The sequence below is a fragment of the Cebus imitator genome, unplaced genomic scaffold, assembly GCF_001604975.1.
Source record: "Cebus imitator isolate Cc_AM_T3 unplaced genomic scaffold, Cebus_imitator-1.0 Scaffold228, whole genome shotgun sequence".
In the NCBI taxonomy this organism is placed as follows: Eukaryota; Metazoa; Chordata; class Mammalia; order Primates; family Cebidae; genus Cebus; species Cebus imitator.
Window position 1 is genome coordinate 1,739,010 of NW_016107543.1, and position 17,298 is coordinate 1,756,307.

Genomic DNA, 17,298 nt, shown 5'->3' on the forward strand with positions numbered 1-17,298 from the left:
CCCCCAGCTACAAAATGGAACCACCCAGGGAGCTTTAAAAAAACACCAATGCAGGCGGGCACAGTGGCTCATGCCTGTAATGCACTTGGGACGCCAAGGTGGACAGATCACCTAAGGTCGGGAGTTTGAGACCAGCCTGACCAACATGGAGAAACCCTGTCTCTACTAAAAATACAAAAAAAAAATTAGCCAGGCATGGTGGTGCATGCCTATAATCCCAGCCACTCGGGAAGCTGAGGCAGGAGAATCATTTGAACCCAGGAGGCGAGGTTATGGCGAGCTGAGACTGCACCATTGTACTCTGCAGCCTGGGCAACAAGAGCGAAACTTCATCTCAAAAAGAAAAAACAAACAAAAAAACACCAATGCCTGGCTCGGTACAGTGGCTCACGCCTGTAATCCCAGAGCTTTGGGAGGCCAAGGTGGGTGGATCGCCTGAGGTCAGGAGTTTGAGACCAGCCTGGCCAACATGGTGAAACCTCGTCTCTACTGAAAATATATAAATCAGCCTGGTGTGGTGGCGCATGCTTATGATCCCAGCTACTCTGGCGGCTAAGGCATGAGAATCGCCTGAATACGAGAGGCAGGGGTTGCAGTGAGCAGAGATTGCAAAACTCCTGCCTAGGCGACAGAGCGAGATTCCATCTGGAGAAAAAAAAGAAATATGGTATCTAGGGCTGGGAATGGTGGCTCACACCTGTAATCCCAGCACTTTGGGAAGCTAAGACGGGCGAATCACCTGAGGTTTGGAGTTCGAGACCAGCCTGGTCAAATGGTGAAACCCTGTCTCTACTAAAAATACAAAAATTAGCTAAGTGTCATGTTGCACACCTCCAGTCTCAGCTACTTGGGAGGCTGAGGCAAGAAAATCGCTAGAACCCGGGAGGCAGAGGTTGCAGTGAGCCGAGATTACTCTACTGCACTCCAGCCTGATGACAGCAAGAAAAAGAAAAAAAGAAAAAAAAGAGAAATGGAATCTACTAAAAGAAATATGGAATCTACTAAATCAGAATCTGCATTTTAACAAGATCTCCAGGGTACACACAGACATTCAAGCTTGAAAAGCCATGTTCTAGAGCTCCACTGGAATTCAGACTAGCCTCCCCCCAGGCAACTGGCCCCAGGCGAGGCCCCGTGTTCCACACTCACCCCTGCCACAGTTCCAGTGTGCAAGCACGTACATATACATGCCACCTTGGTCCCATGCACCACTGCACACGGAGGCTGCCCCCACCCTAATCTCGGTTTCAACCACCCTTCTATTAACATGTGGACTCAGTTAGCCAGGCGAGCCCTGGGTGACACCTAGCCAGCCCTGAACAACAGCTGGGGTGCACAGACTGTCAGACACACCCAGACACAGACATTCATTTTTTGAAAGGCCCAGGGACCCACCTTGTACTTGCTGGGCACATCCATCTTGTTGCGGAGAAACTTGGCGAGGTGCATGACGGTCATGGCTGCCGGGCACCGCAGGAAGCGCACCCCTGTCTGCTGGGGCACAGGCACCCATGGTATGGGGTCCAGCCCAGGCCACTCCCTCCCAGCCCACATTCCAGTCCTGGTCAGGCCCCAGCACTCACTTTCTCTTTGTCCCCATCCCCATTCTCCAGGGGGCCCTTCTTTTCATCCCGGTCCCTGGGGGCGGAGAAAGAAACAAAGCTAGGAAGACCCAGGAGGAGGATCCCTCAATGCGCCCATCCAGAGGCCCCTGGGTGGGAGAAGGGGTGACCCAGCCTAGGAGCCCAAAAGGGGTCAGCCTGGGCCAGACTTGCCTGGCACCTTCGTAGAACTCAATGGAGAGGCTGACAATCTCATCATCGCTCAGAGCCCCCTTCTCCTGCTCCAAGACCTCACCTCGGTCCTCATTGGAGCCGTTGGGGACTGCAGAAGGACAGAAATCTCAGGTAGGCAGACGATGGAGGAAGGGAGCCCGCCAAGGACCCAGGGATCATGAACTCAGCCAGGTGAGCCCGGCCACCAGGGGAGGCGGGCGTGGAAGAAGTCAGAGGGTGAGTGGTGGTAGCATTACACACCTGCCTGGTCCCAGGCACACCCACGCACACACAGATGGACGCGAGCACACTCACCCTCCGTCAGGGGGTACGCCGCATAGAAGTCTCGCCGCCGTTTCATCTCATCTGGAAGAAGGCAGCAGGATGAGGACAGGGCCATGGGTTGGGAAATGGGGTCGGTGGGCGGGAGGAGGAATGGTGTACAGATACCTTTAAAAAGCCCAGGGACCAATTTGTAGACAATGTCTTGGAGGGTTTTGTCAGACCTGGGGACAAACGGACAGGGCTTATCAGCCACACGCTCTCCAGAGAACTCCTCTGATTTCACCCTGCTCTCCCAGCCAGGGGACCCCTCTTCCCACCCCTTCCTGAGACCCTGTGCCCAGCCATCGGGGTCCCTGTGGATCTGGTCTTTGCCGCTCTAGTATGTCAGCCTGTGACAAGCCAGATGCGACCCCAAGGGAAGGAAGTGGCCCAGGTCCACGCCTTGTGCTTTTCCCACACCTGCTGCCTTGATGAAGGAAGCATGGAGGGCGGGAGGGATGGGGGAGGCTGACCCAGGGGGTCTCGTGAGCAGGAGGTGCGGGCCATGCCCACCTGATGCTCAGCAGTGGCCGGGTCTTATGCACCTGCACATCACACATGGGGCAGTATTTGTTGGTCTCCAGGTAGCGCACGATGCAGGTTTTGCAGACTTGGGGGTGTGGAGAGAGAGAGAGGAGAGTCAGAGCCGCCTTCCGACCCCAGGGCCAGCTTCCCTGCCCTCTGCTCAGACCCAGCTATCCTTTCTCCTCCACCTGTCCCTGCTCCGAGGCCCAACGAGGCAATGTGTGTTTTGCACGTGTGGCGCCTGTCCCTGTGCATCGTGGAGGGAAGCTGGACAGGCCAGTGTCATGTACAATGCAGAAGGGCAGCCCGAGTTCCCAGCCCCACCGATGGAGGAGAAGACAAAAAGAGCCAGCCTGTTAGAGGTGCCCCTGGCCCTCACCCGCTTGCCGCCAAGCCCACAGTGCAAACGGGGGTGTCTGCATAAAATTTCAGCCATTTCAAGAAAGAACTGAGATTTCAGAGGCAATGAACTTCTGGGCTGATACCCTGCGCCTGGTCACCCCTGCCAGGTCGGCCCCTGTGACCTGAGGATTCCTGGCAGACACCTGGACGCTTCTGCTCTACAGGTCTTTAGTGCTACCTTCCTCAGGCCATGCCCACCCCCATTCTGGGCACAGAGGCTGCCGACCCTGAGCAGCTCCCCTCCCGCCAACTCACAGGAATGCAGGCACTCCACAATAGTGGTGGCGTCGATGAAGTACCCCCCACAGAGGGCACACATGAGGTGGGGATTCAGCTCCGTGATTTTGATCCGTGTAGTCCGATGCATGATTCCGGGGTCGGGGGTGGGGGGTCTGGGGAGCGTTGCCCTGGGAAACGGAAGTGGAATCAGAAACTCAGAGCGTTGGCAGCCCCTCCCACGCGTCATCCACACCTCCCAGCCCATCCCTCCCTGAGCCCAAGGCCCTTCTCTGCCTTCAGGGTGGGCTGGGGCCGTACATGTGGCTGGTTCTTTCTGGCCCCCTATGAGTGTTCATTAGGTTCCGGGCTCTGGAGATTCACCCAACCTTGAGCAACAACGTCAGCTCTCTCTGAGGAGCAGGAGGAAAGACTGAAGTTAGGCCACAGTTCGTACTGTCCAACTCCCCAGAGAATATAATGAGGCAGGAAAATAGGAGAGAAGAGGGTTTTTAAAACTCTCCAGGCCGGGCACGGTGGCTCACGCCTGTAATCCCAGCACTGTGGGAGGCCGAGGTGGGCGGATCACGAGGTCAAGAGATCGAGACCATCCTGGTCAACATGGTGAAACCCAGTCTCTACTAAAAAATACAAAACTTAGCTGGGCACAGCGGCCTGCGCCTGTAGTCCCAGCTAGTCCCAGGCTGAGGCAGGAGAATCGCTTGAACCTGGGAGGCAGAGGTGTGGTGAGCTGAGATTGCACCATTGCACTCCAGCCTGGGCAACAAGAGCAAAACTCTATCTCAAAAACCAAAAATCCAAAAAACCTCTCTCCAATCCCAGGCTGGGCGCAGTGGCTCATGTCTGTAATCCTGGCATTTTGGGAGGCTGTGGCAGGAGGATCCTGCTGGCTCAAGTGATCCCTTGAGCCTGGGAGGTTGAAGCTGCAGTGAGCTGGGATTATGCCGCTGCACTCAAGCCTGGGCAATAGAGCAAGACTCTCTCTAAAAAAAAAAAAACAAAACAAAACTCCCCAATCCCAATCCACAGTCACTGACTTGGTCCACATTTAAAGCATACTAGGAACTAGGAGGAAATTTAGATAAATAAGCCATTGCCCTGAACTTCAAGGAATAGAAGAGAAAAAATAAGCGATCCTCACTCCCTCAACCCCTCCATCTGTGCAGGGCCTCAGACCTGCTCTTTCCACTACATCCCATGCTCCTTTCTACTCCATCCATCCACTCCTCCTCCAAGCTTCCCTGAAAACACCCAGGGCACAGGCTCCCACCCTCGGTTAGAAGGCCACAGCCATCACTTGTGCTTCCGGCTCTGCATCCAGCCTAGGCCTTGGGGCCCCTCCCTCCTAAGTCTACCAGACCTAGGCTGCTCCCAGGACATCTACCATACACTAACCATTTGGTTTCCAGGCCTGGGACTCAGACAGGGAACATGCCCGAAGCTGGGAATGTGCAGCTCCAGCCCTAGCCCTGAACTCAAAGAGTTTAGGCAAAAAGGCTACACCCCTGCCACAGGAATCCCTCCCACTGCCCCTGACGGAGAGCCCCTGCGTGAGTGCTACCTGCCCACAGCACACACGTGGTCCAGGACCCCCCTCCCCAACCCCCAGCCGCTTTCATGCACCTGCAGGAATTCTCCCCACGTGGTCCCTGCTACCCTCCCACTATCTCCAGCCCCGGTGACGCCTGTGCCACCTGTTCACAGGCTGTCCAGTGACAAACCACAGGCTCTCACAGATGCCTGCCAAAGCTGGGCAGAAAGTGTCTGTCCCCAGCCCACCGGGACACCAGCCAGGCGGGACAGGGTCTGCAGAGGTCAAAGTCCAGCTTTGGATTGGCTGCTGTGCTTCCTTCTTGGTAACAGAAATCAAACCTGCACCTGGAAGGGACAGCCCCTCCCTCCTGTTTCCCAGACTAAAAGCCCAGGGGTGGGGCTTGGGAGGGTGGCCAAGCCCCAAGAGCTCCTTTACAACATACTCACACCCTTCTGTCCTTTCCAGAAAGACTTCTAAAGCCACCACACTGGGTTTTCTAGGACAAGAAATTCACAGCCGGGATCAGCAGTTTCTATAGAGACCCCAGGATGAGTCTGGCCGGGACCCAGACAGCCAACAGAGTCTCAGGGAACCTAGCCAGAGACCGAAAGAGATGCAGAGACACAAAGGCCACATGTGGGAGAGACAGCAAGTTGCAGGGCAGACAGGGGAACAAGCCAGTCCCACAGCAAGCCCAGAGACAGGGCGGAGAGGCGGCGGCCCCCACGATCTGAGAAGGTAGAGGGGTTCCCACCCCACGCACGGTGGCCTCGGCCAGCCCTCCCTGCATGGGTCCCCCTTTCGCAATTACGCAGAAGGCTGCTGGCTACTCCACTGTTTGGTCGTTTCCATAGTAACCCTGTCCCTGGCAAGATGCCCAAATATTATTACAACCATCCAGAGGAGAGAATAATCCAAGTAGCTGTCTCTCTGAGCGTGTGTAATATCCATCGTGTGTACGTGCCGTCTGGGCCTCCAAAAGTACTTCCTGTGACTGCCTGTCTGTCACGTGTGTGTCCAGATGCATCTACGTGTGTGTGCACGCACTGCCACTAACAAACACTCTGGGCTCTGATAACACCTGGAGTCCCTATTGCTGGGTAAATCGCATGCCCTCATCCCTCCCACTCACCCTCTTATACAAGTGCACGGTACACACACACACACACATAAACACGTAGGCTCTGCATACTTCACACTGCCCTGAGCCACCTCATTCACACACCCGCTGTGTTTTCAAAACGGACACTTGCTCTTTTTTTTTTTTTTAAAAGACGGTCTTGCTCTGTTGCCCAGGTTGGAGGGCAGTGATGTGATCTCAGCTCACTGCAGCCTCCACCTCCCAGGTTCCAGTGATTCTTGTGCCTCAACCTCCTGAGTAGCCGGGATTACAGGCACCTGCCACCACACCCGGCTAATTTTTGTATTTTTTTTTTTAAGTAGAAATGGGGTTTTGCCATGTCAGCCAGGCTGATCTTGAACTCCTGGCCTCAAGTGATCTGCCTGCCTCGGCCTCCTAAAGTGTTGGGATTACAGATGTAAGCCACCAACCCAGCCGACATTTGCTCTTAAAGACCCCACAGCCAGGAGCCCCACACTGCAAACGGCTGTGCCCCTTACCCAATCAGTTCCCTGCACATTTCTGAGAATTCAGCCCGAGCCTATCCCTCGGGCCTCTGTCTAGACACAAGGCCCAAGGTGGTGCGGATTGAATGAAACGCTGTTCCTTCTCCAGTTCCCCTTGCCAGCCAGGCTTGGTGGCTCACCCCTGTAATATCAGCACTTTGTGAGGCCAAGGCGGGTGGATCACAAGGTCAGGAGTTTGAGACCAGCCTGATCAACATGGTGAAATCCCATCTCTACTAAAGATAAAAAATTAGCCGTGCATGGTGGCGGGCACCTGTAATCCCAACTACTCAGGAGGCTGAGGCAGGAGAATCTCTTGAACCTGGGAGGCAGAGGTTGCAATGAGCTGAGATCACCCCACTGCACTCCAGCCTGGGCGACAGAGCAAGACTTTGTCTTGGAAAAAAAAAAAAAAAAGAAATAAGCCCCTTGTCTCACTCCCTGCTCCCTGCCACCCCATCCCCACAGGTTCTGACTGTTACCTCTGGGGCTGAGGGTGGGGAGAAGCACTGATTGGCTCCTCACCTGATTGCCATGGTTACCTGCAAGGCCCTGCCAGCAGGTGCCAAGAGCAATGTAAACTGGAGCTCTGTCTCCCTAGAGCACCCTCTCCCCGGCTCCCCATCCCAGGAGGCCCCAGGCCCTGCATTCCTGACATCCAGTTCCTCCCCCCTGCACTGGCTGGTGTGCTGTGGGAAGGCAAGGGAAAAGGGGTGATGGTGGCTGGAAATCCAGTTGTCATTACTTTGAAGAGGCTAGGAGATGGAAAGAACTTGAGGGAGAAAGAATGAGAGACATAGATCCCAAGAAACAGAAAGGAGAGGCTAAGCGCCATTGGAAATGGCCTCTGCAGAGCTCAGGGGCTTTAAAACTTCAGTCCCAGCTGTGCCCCCCAGTGACTCAGCACTGTGTCCACCTCTAACACCACTCTCCCTGCCAATGTCTTTGCAAGGGCATGTGTGACCCTTAGGTGGCCCACATTCTGGGCCCTGGGGCCCCGGGTCTGACTATAGCTACTCTAGCAGGAAGGGAACTTGCTCAGCACTCAGCATCCAACCCCGAACCCTCCTTGCCATTCAAGCCTAGCACTTGTCTTTCCCAGTCCTTAAAGACCCCTGCTAAGAAATCAACCTCCATACATCTATTTTGGAGTCTCACTCTGTCTCCTAGGCTGGAGTGAAGTGGTGTGATCTCTGCTCACTGCAACCTCCGCCTCCTGGATTCAAGCCATTCTCCTGCCTCAACCTCCTGAATAGCTGGGACTACAGGCATACGCCACCACACCCAGCTAACTTTTGTATTTTTAGTAGAGACAGGGTTTCACCATGTTGGCTAGGCTGGTTTCAAACTCCTGGCCTCAAGTGATCCGCCCACCTCGGCCTCCCAAAGTGCCGGGATTGCAGGCATGAGTGAGCCACTGCGCTCGGCCCCATCTTCTATTTTAACCAGTGTCTTTCTGGAAGCCACCCTGCAATTTAGGCCTCTCTCACTTCTTCATGGTCCCCTGTGGAAACAGTGGGTCTCCCAGCCCCAAGGCCCCTGTGTTCTCTGATGCCGCAGCCCTCTCTGCTCTGCCTGCCTCCAAATGAAATCAGCCCCACTCCCTCACTAAAAAGTCTCCAGGTCTTGGGGAAAGTCACTCAAGGTCACATCCAGATGTCTAGTATTGCAGAGGTGAAAGAGATCTTAGAAAGCACCTTGTCACCCCACGCGGTGGCTCACACCTGTAATCCCAGCACTTTGGGAGGCAGAGGCAGGGGGATCATGAGGTCAGGAGATGGAGACCATCCTGGCCAACATGGTGAAACCCTATCTCTACTAAATATACGGAAAAGCTAGCTGGGCGTGGTGGCACATGCCAGTAGTCCCAGCTACTTGGGAGGCTGAGGCAGGAGCATCGCTTGAACCAGGGAGGCGGAGGTTGCAGTGAGCCGAGATCGCACTACTGCACTCTAGCCTGGGCAACAGAGCAAGACTCCCATCTCAAAAAAAAAGATGAGCACACTCAGAGAGAAGTGACTTGTCTAAGGTCACACAGGAAAGCAATGGCAGTCCTGTGACAAGAAACTGCCTGATTCCCACCTCAGTGCTTTTAACACCCTGACACCCAGCCAGGCTCCTCACTCATCTAAAGCAATAATGCCTGGCTTCATCCCAGCAGGTGGGAGGGCAGCTCCCTGGAGTGGCGGGAAAACCACTCAGTGGGCCACCGTCTGGGAGGGAATCAGTCCAGCCAAACACGACCATCAGCACAGCCTCCTGCCTTGACGAAGGAGGAGGAGGCAGTGTTAATCACCTTACCCCCTTTCCACGGTACACAGCGGGAAACAGGCTGCTGGGAAGCACGGCATCAAGACTCAGACCCTGGGTTCTCTGACTCTGTTCCTCTCCCAGCTTCATGGGTCCAACTGTGCAATCCTCTTGTATTTGTGTTTGGGCCATAAGGGTCTGCCTAGGCACACTGTGAACCTCCCAACTTTCCTCGATCCTTGACAATGGCACAAAGATCTACTCCCCTGTCCTCACCATGCATTGAAAAGGGCCTTTAGCCTCCTGAAGCTGGGCGTACTCAGCCCTCTCTCCCTCTCCCACCTCTCAGCTCCCTAAGATCAAACAAAGGCAAACCCCAAAATTTACAATTGCCAGATACACACACATACAGAAAGACACACCCCCCTCCTCCTGTCACTCACCACACAAGGCCAGATAGACACAACAGGACACCACACACACACAATCACAGCCAGACCAGAGCCAGGCCCACCTTGCCAGATGCAGGAGCCGCCCCCATCCACCCAGCACCTAGAAGCACACGGCCTGACATCCCTGCCTGGAACCAGATCTGCTAATACACACTAACCTTTTGTATGCCCCTGGTCCACCCAGGGTAAATGATAACATAAGTCTTCCAGCAACAAAGGCAGTTCAGCTTCCAACGTCTGCCCTAGGGACCAGAGGCTGAGGGCTGCAGTGGGCATCTGACCTGCACAAAGCTGTACCCTCTTCCAATCCAGGCTCTCCATTCCCATGGCAACAGCTCCATCAACCAACATCTCCCAGGCAAGGCCAGGGACAGTAGAGAGTACCCCTTCCTGCCCAACCCCCAAGACTTCAGCTTGAACCTACCCAGCTACACAAGGTCTGGATCCTGGGGTCGGTTTCCTGTTCATTCCAAAGCCAGTTCTAAAGCCTCAATCCCCTACCCCCCAACCAGGGGAGCCCCTAGGAAAACCTTCCTACCAAAAAGCTGCAACAGAGCTGGCTTTATGCTCCAAGTAATAACATCTTGGACCAGAGTGGTGGGGGTAGGGAAAAATTAAAGAGTTTCAGGAATAGAAACTGCCAGAGGTCCCAGAGGAGGAGGCATCAGAAGGAGTGGGGAGGGGACAACCAGGAGACCGCACTCTGGGGAGACTGAGGCAGCATGGGGGACACTGAGGGACAAAGACCTCGGGGAAGCGCTGGGTAACACTTCCACAATATTCATTGGCAAATTCACCCGCCTCTAGGCCGTCTCCTCCCACCTCAAGCCAACTGGAGCGATTACGGGCGGACAGGGGCAGTGGGGGAGGGCGAGGGGCATGGCCGGGACCATCGTGGAAACAGGACAGGCAGGGGGTGTCTGCTTGCCCGGAGGTCCCATGCCCTCAGAGCTAGCAGCAAGAGGGTGTGCGGAGGGTGGGGTGGCCGGGCGCCCAAAGGCAAAGGGGGCCAGTTCATCAGACCCCCCTGCCTCCGCTGGCCATGGGAAATACCGCGATAGATTTCCCTCCATCCCCATTCTACCCCCTCAGCCGGAGCTTCCCCAGGAGCCCAGGTCCAAGGGTCAGGGACCCCAGTTACCGGGTGGCCGCTTCCACCTTCCCTAGAGCCAAACTTTCGGCGGGGCCCCGGGAGGGGTGTTCCGGAGGGAGGCTCTGCTGAGGTGGTTCAGGGAGGGGGCGGGGCGCCGGCGCCGGGACGGGGAGCGGGGACCGGCTGGGGGAGGTGCCCGAGAGGACCCGGACCCCGGCGGCGAAGGGCGCCCTCCCCCGGCCTCGCGGCCGCCTCAAAACACGACCCCGTCTGCCGGCTCCAAGTCCCCGCGCGTCCGCGGCGCCCCAGTGCCCACGGGGGAGCGACCCCTGCCCAGACGGAAAGGGAGCAGATCGGGCAGAGCCGGGGCGGCTTTGGCTCGCGGGGAGCGGCGACCCAACCCAGCGCGCACCCCGCGAGCCCTCCCGGCTGCTCGGGACCTTCCCCCTCGCTACCTCGGAACAGGGTCTGCCCAGGGGCTGCTGCACAAAGAGGTGGTGGTCGAGGGAGACGCCAAATCGTTAAGAGGGGGAACCCGTTTCGGCCATCTTGGAAGAGAGGAAAGGGAAAAAGGGACAGAAAAAAGGGAGAAAGAAAGGCGGACGGGGCGAGCTGGACTGGGGGCTGGCAGGGCGGGGGGGGGTGCGAGGGCAGGGTCGGCTCAGAGCCTCCCCCTCCCACCGGGGCTTGCAGAGAAGGGTCAGCCCCCATCCCAATCCCCAGAGGGTTACCGGGCAGGAGAGGAAAAGGAAGGGGGAGTCGCTCCGCTTACCTGGGTTCAGGGTCCGGTGGGTCTCGGGGAGGGGGGGATGGGAGGGAGGGAGGGAAGGGAAGGGAGGGGGGCCGTAGCCGTGTCGCTCGCCCGGCCGGCGGGAGGGGAGAAACCTACGGTAAGAAAGGAGTTTGTGAAAGCGGCTTGGGGTGGGAGGGAGAGAGGGGAGGGGAGGGGACCGAGGGGGGAGGGGAGGGACCGGAGTTGGGGGGAGACAAAATGGCTTTTTTTCTCCAGACAAGAGTAGGTCCCGCCCACTACTCACCCACGTGACCTCATTCCTTCAGGATGCTGGCGGAGAGGGGAAAAGGAGGGGGAGGCTGGCACTGCCGCTCCCCGCCACCGGGTGCCGTGTCCCCAGCCTGGATGAGACCCCTCCCTTCCTACGCGGCCGCCCCGACTCCGGAGGATGGGTTCTCTTGTTACCTTCCGCACTTAGCCCCTCCCCTCAAAATATGCGTTCCCCTCACTGACCCTGTGATGCCCACCCCTAGCCGGGGCTCCTGGAAAACGGTGAAATGGGGACTGGGCTGAAAGGTGGCCCGCGGGCCTCCACGCCTGGCCTAGACCAAAGAGCGCGGGGCTCCCGCGGGGGACGCAACGCCTTCAGCCACGCGTCCGGGAGATTTTCATTCACTCCAAGTGACACTCCCTTAAAATTAATAACTGCATCTGGGAGGGCGAGCGTGTCCTCCCTGCTCCCCTTGCCCCCTCGGCCACAGGGGCGCTGACCCTGAAGAGCGGCGCACAGGGATCCAGCCTGGGCCCCTGGCAGGGAGAAATCGCGAGAGGGGAGTGGAGGTGCGGGGTGAGGCCGGGGTGGGGGGCGCCTCGCCGCGGGGGGCTGTGGAGGCGGCTGCGCCTAGGCGTGCTCGGGCGGAGAAGAAAGGAGGCTCGCTGAGGACGGGAACTCAGGCTCCCGGCCTGGGACACAATAACCTGGCCGACGGCGAGAGGCCACACTGGTCTAGGAAACAAGGCGCCAAGCTGGAAGGTGGGCCCGCGCCTTTTCTCCGGCCTGGCGCGGATTTCGTATTTTTCGCTCGCGCCCTGCGCTGCGCGCTGCCTGTGCACCTCCCTCGGCGCGCGGGCGGGAGAGTCGGGCGAGCGCCAAGACGGCGGGGCCCGCTGACTCCCACCGGCGCCCCGGCTCCACCCGCCGCTCGGGCTCCGGTCCCCACTGGCTCCGACCGGAGGGGGAGAATGAGGAGGGAGGCTTGGAAATGCCGGGAGGAGCCGCGAGGCCGGCGCCGGGAAGCGAATCGATACCGCATTACTGGACGCCCGTGGGCCTCATGAGGACGGTCGAATCGCTCATTCGTTATTCACGATTTATTAGGGATGGCGGCCGCGTCTGTCCCTCCAGAAAGCTCAATTATCCATCTGGCCAGCAGCGCCATGAAGCGCACTGACGGTGGGAGGCTCGAGTTAGAAATTAGGAAAGGAATCTTCGCCCGGTTTTGGAGCGCCTGTCTCCCCTTCTCTCGTTGCTCGCAGCCAAGGCAGCCCCGGAGCTGGGGGCCCCGGTGAATGTTTTCGCCCTCTGGCCGGCGACCAGGAGACCTGCGCACATTAGCCACCGAGTGACCCTAGCTTGAGCCTGCAGCCACACGGCGGGATGGGGGCGGGGAGGAAGAGGAAGGGCGGAGAGATTTCCTTCTAGAGGGAGTGGTTGGAGAACCGGCGGGAGAAGGGCCAAGGGAAGATCCGGTCACCTGCTCGCGAGTCTGCACCCGGAAAGGCGAGTTCACCGGCCCCGGAGGAAAGGGGACACGCCCACTGTTCCCAGGGCAAATGTGTCGCCGGCATCCTGGACTCTGCCAGGGAAGACGCACATCCACTACGCTCTGCCGGGAGGGGAGCGCGGCAGGGACTCCCGGTCGGCTGCCCCTTTCTGGCTGCAAGACCCGGAGCAAGAGAAACCTGTAGGGGCTTTGCGGAGACCTGAATCCCACCCACCAACCACACGGGCACCTACGGGCTGCCCCTCGGGGCAGTATCAGCCAGTGGGAAGGGGGCTGACGTTCCTCTGCGGCCCATGAATCCTGGTGACTGCCCGAGGGGCCGCCGGAGTCCATCCACTTATTCCTCGGTTGTTAAGCGCCCGGCAGGAGCAAACCGCTAGAAAGGAGTATGCTAAGACCCCATTACCCACTAATACTCCAGTTTCATCTTTTGCGTTCTGGATGACCAGTCCCCATATTCCTGGCCTTTCTGGTTTCTCAGGGGAACCTTCTGACCCAACTCTTCCCAGATTGGAAGAGTTTCCTAGTCTTTGTTCTATACTGGCCGACAGAGAAGCACCTGTGACGTGCCAATGTCAAATACTGCGCTAGGCACTGGGCATTCAAGGCACAGGAGCCTGGCTTTTGCGCGGGGCGCTCACAGGCCGGTGGGTGCAAACCCTGAGGGACACACAGCCTGTCCCTTTAGCGACCACCACTTCTGTTGTGAGCTTCCGCTAAGGGTGGGTGAGTACTAGGGAGGGCTTCCAGAAGAGGCCTCCTCTGAGCCGAATCTGCAGAGACCAAGTGTCTACGAGAACTGCTTAAGAGTGCTTTGCACATTCTCATCTACAAAGGTCGAGGCTCCCACTGCGCCCAGGAATACGCCTCGGCAGACATTAGGCGCCTCTTGATTTTGTGTTTGCATCTCACCCGGTCCTCTAGCTGACAATGGCATCAGAAGAGTCAGTGTCTGTCACAGACTAGGGGCTCGCAGAGGATAGGAACGCGGGAAATCTAGGCAATTACTTCCAGCACATACGAAGAGCTATTGCGAGGATTAGATCCCTTTAAAAACGGTGACGGTGACGAGGCGGGAGAGGGCGGCTCCTCTCGTGCTTTCAGGAACGTCTTTACCTCTGTGTTTCTTACACCTTTTATCTCCCCCAAACAAGGTTCTTGGTCTGTTTTTGCTTCTATTTCTCCATTCTCCTCCCCAACTCTCTGTGTATTTCCAGGGGAAAAAATTGTGTTGCTTTAGTTCTGATGCTTCTCATATTAAATGCGTCTCTTTTCCCTCTCTTCATTGTCTTGAGGTCTTCCCCATTCACCCTGCTTAGTTCTCTTGTCATGTCCCTTCTTTCTCTATCACAACTGTGTTCTCCCTTTCTCACCTTTGTTTCTCTTAATACCTGTTTCTCTCTCTCCCATTCTCTTCCAAATGTAGTGTTTAGAGACTGTAACATCGATTGAGCCACACAATAGAAAACTGTCCAACCTCCACTGTAAATTCATTCTTAATCCTACGAAAAATGCTTCCTGAAACGTGTTGCATGCACAGTGAGACAAAAACCTCTGTAGGCGGGGTCGGGGGTGTGGAAGGAAGTGCTGGATAAATTATCCCATTATTGACTGAGCAGCAGTGAATTTTCAAGAAGAGTGATTCTCTTAGAAAAAGTATTGCCGTTGCCATTTAAATGCAAAATTTGGATTTTGAGTAACAGACTTACGATTTTATCTTCCGGGAAATAAAATAAATAAAAAGAGTCACAGCGTCCCTGGGTGGGCTCGAACCACCAACCTTTCGGTTAACAGCCGAACGCGCTAACCGATTGCGCCACAGAGACCGCGACGACTGCTAGCGTAGCGGAGAGCCGAGTCAATGGGAGCGAGCCTGGACGGCGCAGACGCCGTAAGAGATTCCGCCATCGGGCGAAAGAAGTGGAACCCAGGGGAGAAAGGTAAGGATCCTGATGGGACAGGGGGGCGACGGGGCTTGGGAAGAGATGACGCCGGACGTGCACGCTCTTCCTCCATTGGCTCGGCGAGAGGTCGACTCTGGCTATCCTCAGGTTCTACCTCAAACGTGGAGAGGCCCGGAACGTCCCTTTTTAGGGTGACCTGAGATTGAGGTTACGTGAAGTCAGACCGCAGGAGGTCCCCCAAATCAGAACAACCTTTGGCTTCCAAACTCTCCTTTACGGCTGAAACCCTGCAGCCGCAGAATACCCGCGACGCCTATCCGCGACGTCTTCCCCTTCCCACCTCGCATCATTAAATTTCCATTTAATGGGCGCCTCCTATATACCAGGCACTGTTCTGGGCCAGTGAATATTTAGAGCCTAACCAAGTACCTGATATACAGTAAGCATAAGGATTTCTGAAGTGAATAAATAAGCTAGCACAACTAATACGACCAACTCAAACATCACGTTGATAAGCGTCACGATGCCCCTTCTGCTGAGGCCGAAGCCCCCTACACCCAGTTTCACCGGCCCACGTGCGTGCAGGCTCCGCCTCCAGTCCCGGCGGTCTGGAATCCAGGTCCGCCGAGATCCCACTATGCACCGTGTCACAAGGCTCTTCCGCACCCACAGTGACTTTTCACTTCCGCTTTTCCCGCCTCCGTTTTGTCTTTGCAACCGAACTACCTGTACTGGTGACCGACAGCGACGTACGGCCAATAGAAAGCCCAGGTGGCCAGGAAGAGTCCGCCCATCAGCCAATGGAGAGACGGCAGCGAGAGCGGTTGTGCAGTGAAGGCTAGACCCGGTTTACTGGAATTGCTTCGGCGATCGAGGGGTCTTAATACGCCGCAATCATGGTGAGATGGGGAGTGAAGCAAAGGGGCACGGGGAGGGATTGAGAAGCGGAGGGAGTTGGGAGAGGTTTGGGGACGAAAAGGGCCTAGGGTCAATGGCAGGAAGCGGTTTCAGTTCGAGGGGAGCAGACCCCGGTGAGGACCAAGAGGGTGAGTGCGGCTCCTCGCCGTCACATAGTGCTTATCCCACCTGGAAAACCAGGGGTCCAGGCTCCAGAATGGAGAACGGGGCGTACGGGAGCCTCCGCATCAGGGGCTGGGCTATGGCAGCGTTTGACCCCCCGCCGCGCTGAGCCCTCCGTTCTGTTTGTCCTAGTCTATTATGTCCTATAACGGAGGGGCCGTCATGGCCATGAAGGGGAAGAATTGTGTGGCCATCGCTGCAGACAGGCGCTTCGGGATCCAGGCCCAGATGGTGACCACGGACTTCCAGAAGATCTTTCCCATGGGTGACCGGCTGTACATCGGTCTGGCCGGGCTCGCCACTGACGTCCAAACAGTGTAAGTGTCAAGGGTCCCCGCCCACACCCAGGCCTCTTCTTAGACCATCCGCCCCCCGCGTCTCCACCGGACTAGTGAGTCTTGAGTCTTGGCCGCACACTATAGCGATACAGAGATGTATCCTAACCAACTTTTACCAGCATTTACTCTGTGCCAAGCTCTGTGGAAAGCACCTTGCATACATGGACTTACTTAATCCTCTTCCTGAGGATTCTATGTTGCCATCCCATTTTGCAGATGAGGAAACTGAGGGTTTCAGAAAGTGTCTTGCTCAAGATGCAGAGTCAATGAGTGTCAGCCAAGATTCCCACCCAAGTCTCTCCAAGGCCAAAGTCAGCGCTCAGTACCTAAAGAACTTCAGGTCAACTTCAAGCAGTCATACAGAAAGATAACCAACCTATGACGAGTTGGTGCTTATTAACTGCCATATTAGTTATCTAGTCGCCAGTGGTTATGTGATTTGAGAGAAGGGAGAGTTAGGGAGATGAAACTACAGTGACGGTTCGTTTGTGAGGGTCATGGTCCTCATGGAGTGGTAGTGGTGAGAAAAGAAAGGAAGGGTCGGGCGCGGTGGCTGACGCCTGTAATCCCAGCACTTTGGGACGCTGACACGGGTGGATCACCTGATGTTAGGAGTTCGAGAACAGCCTGGCCAAAATGGCAAAACCCGACCTATACTAAAAATGTAAAAATTATCCAGGCATGGTGGCATGTTCCTGTAATCCCAGCTACTTGGTAGGCTGAGGCATGAGAATCCCCTTGAACCTGGGAGGCAGAGGTTGCAGTGAGCCAAGATCAAGCCACTGCACTCCAGCCTGGGCAACAGAGTGAGACTCTGTCTCAAAAAAAAAAAAAAGTCCCTTTATTTCTCTCTCTTTCTCTTTCTCTCTTTCTTTCTCTTCTTTCTTTCTTCTTTCTTTTCTTTTCTTTTTTTGAGATGGAGTTTGTTGCCCAGGCTGGAGTGCAAATTTTGCAGTAAGGGGAGAAGAGAAGCCAGGGAAGTGAAGAGTAAGAGAGGAAAAGAATGGTGATGGGTTTTCAGGAGGGAACACATGGTCACGGGCAGGTGCTGCAGGCTACTGGTAGTCTGAGGAGCGGCAGTTCCTGGACGCGTTTCCTAGAAGGTGGAGAGGCCTGTAATTCCAGCGACTCAGGAGGCTGGGGCAGGAGAATTGCCTGAACCCGGGAGGCGGAGGTTGCGTTGAGCCGAGATCGCGCCATTGCACTCCAGCCTGGGTAATAAGAGCTAAACTCCGTCTCAA

The 17,298-nt window shown here is 56.3% G+C and overlaps 2 protein-coding genes and 1 non-coding gene across 7 annotated transcripts in view; 1 reads left to right on the plus strand and 2 right to left on the minus strand.

Moving 5' to 3' along the window:
* The window catches only part of PCGF2 (polycomb group ring finger 2), a 13,762-nt gene extending 2,593 nt beyond the window's left edge, over positions 1-11,169 (minus strand). The window contains exons 1-9 of one of the 5 annotated variants that reach the window (XM_017497241.2): positions 10,991-11,169; positions 10,674-10,766; positions 3,282-3,433; positions 2,613-2,709; positions 2,226-2,281; positions 2,091-2,141; positions 1,776-1,884; positions 1,584-1,638; positions 1,396-1,491 (exon numbers count right to left, since the gene is read on the minus strand). In XM_017497241.2, the coding sequence (XP_017352730.1) occupies positions 1,396-1,491; positions 1,584-1,638; positions 1,776-1,884; positions 2,091-2,141; positions 2,226-2,281; positions 2,613-2,709; positions 3,282-3,393 (576 nt within the window). In that variant the 5' untranslated portion in view covers positions 3,394-3,433; positions 10,674-10,766; positions 10,991-11,169. Of the gene's footprint in view, positions 1-1,395; positions 1,495-1,583; positions 1,639-1,775; positions 1,885-2,090; positions 2,142-2,225; positions 2,282-2,612; positions 2,710-3,281; positions 3,434-10,673; positions 10,906-10,990 lie in introns of those variants that run through there. The other 4 variants (XM_037727354.1, XM_017497235.2, XM_017497240.2 and 1 more) reach the window with 4 other exon arrangements.
* A 3,318-nt stretch (positions 11,170-14,487) lies between these two features.
* Positions 14,488-14,561, minus strand: TRNAN-GUU. The gene has a single exon. It is a non-coding gene; the product is annotated as a tRNA-Asn (tRNA).
* An 830-nt stretch (positions 14,562-15,391) lies between these two features.
* Positions 15,392-17,298, plus strand: part of PSMB3 (proteasome 20S subunit beta 3) — an 11,291-nt gene continuing 9,384 nt past the window's right edge. The window contains exons 1-2 of the mRNA XM_017497242.2: positions 15,392-15,538; positions 15,852-16,036. Of these exons, the coding sequence (XP_017352731.1) occupies positions 15,536-15,538; positions 15,852-16,036 (188 nt within the window). The 5' untranslated portion in view covers positions 15,392-15,535. The remainder of the gene's footprint in view (positions 15,539-15,851; positions 16,037-17,298) is intronic.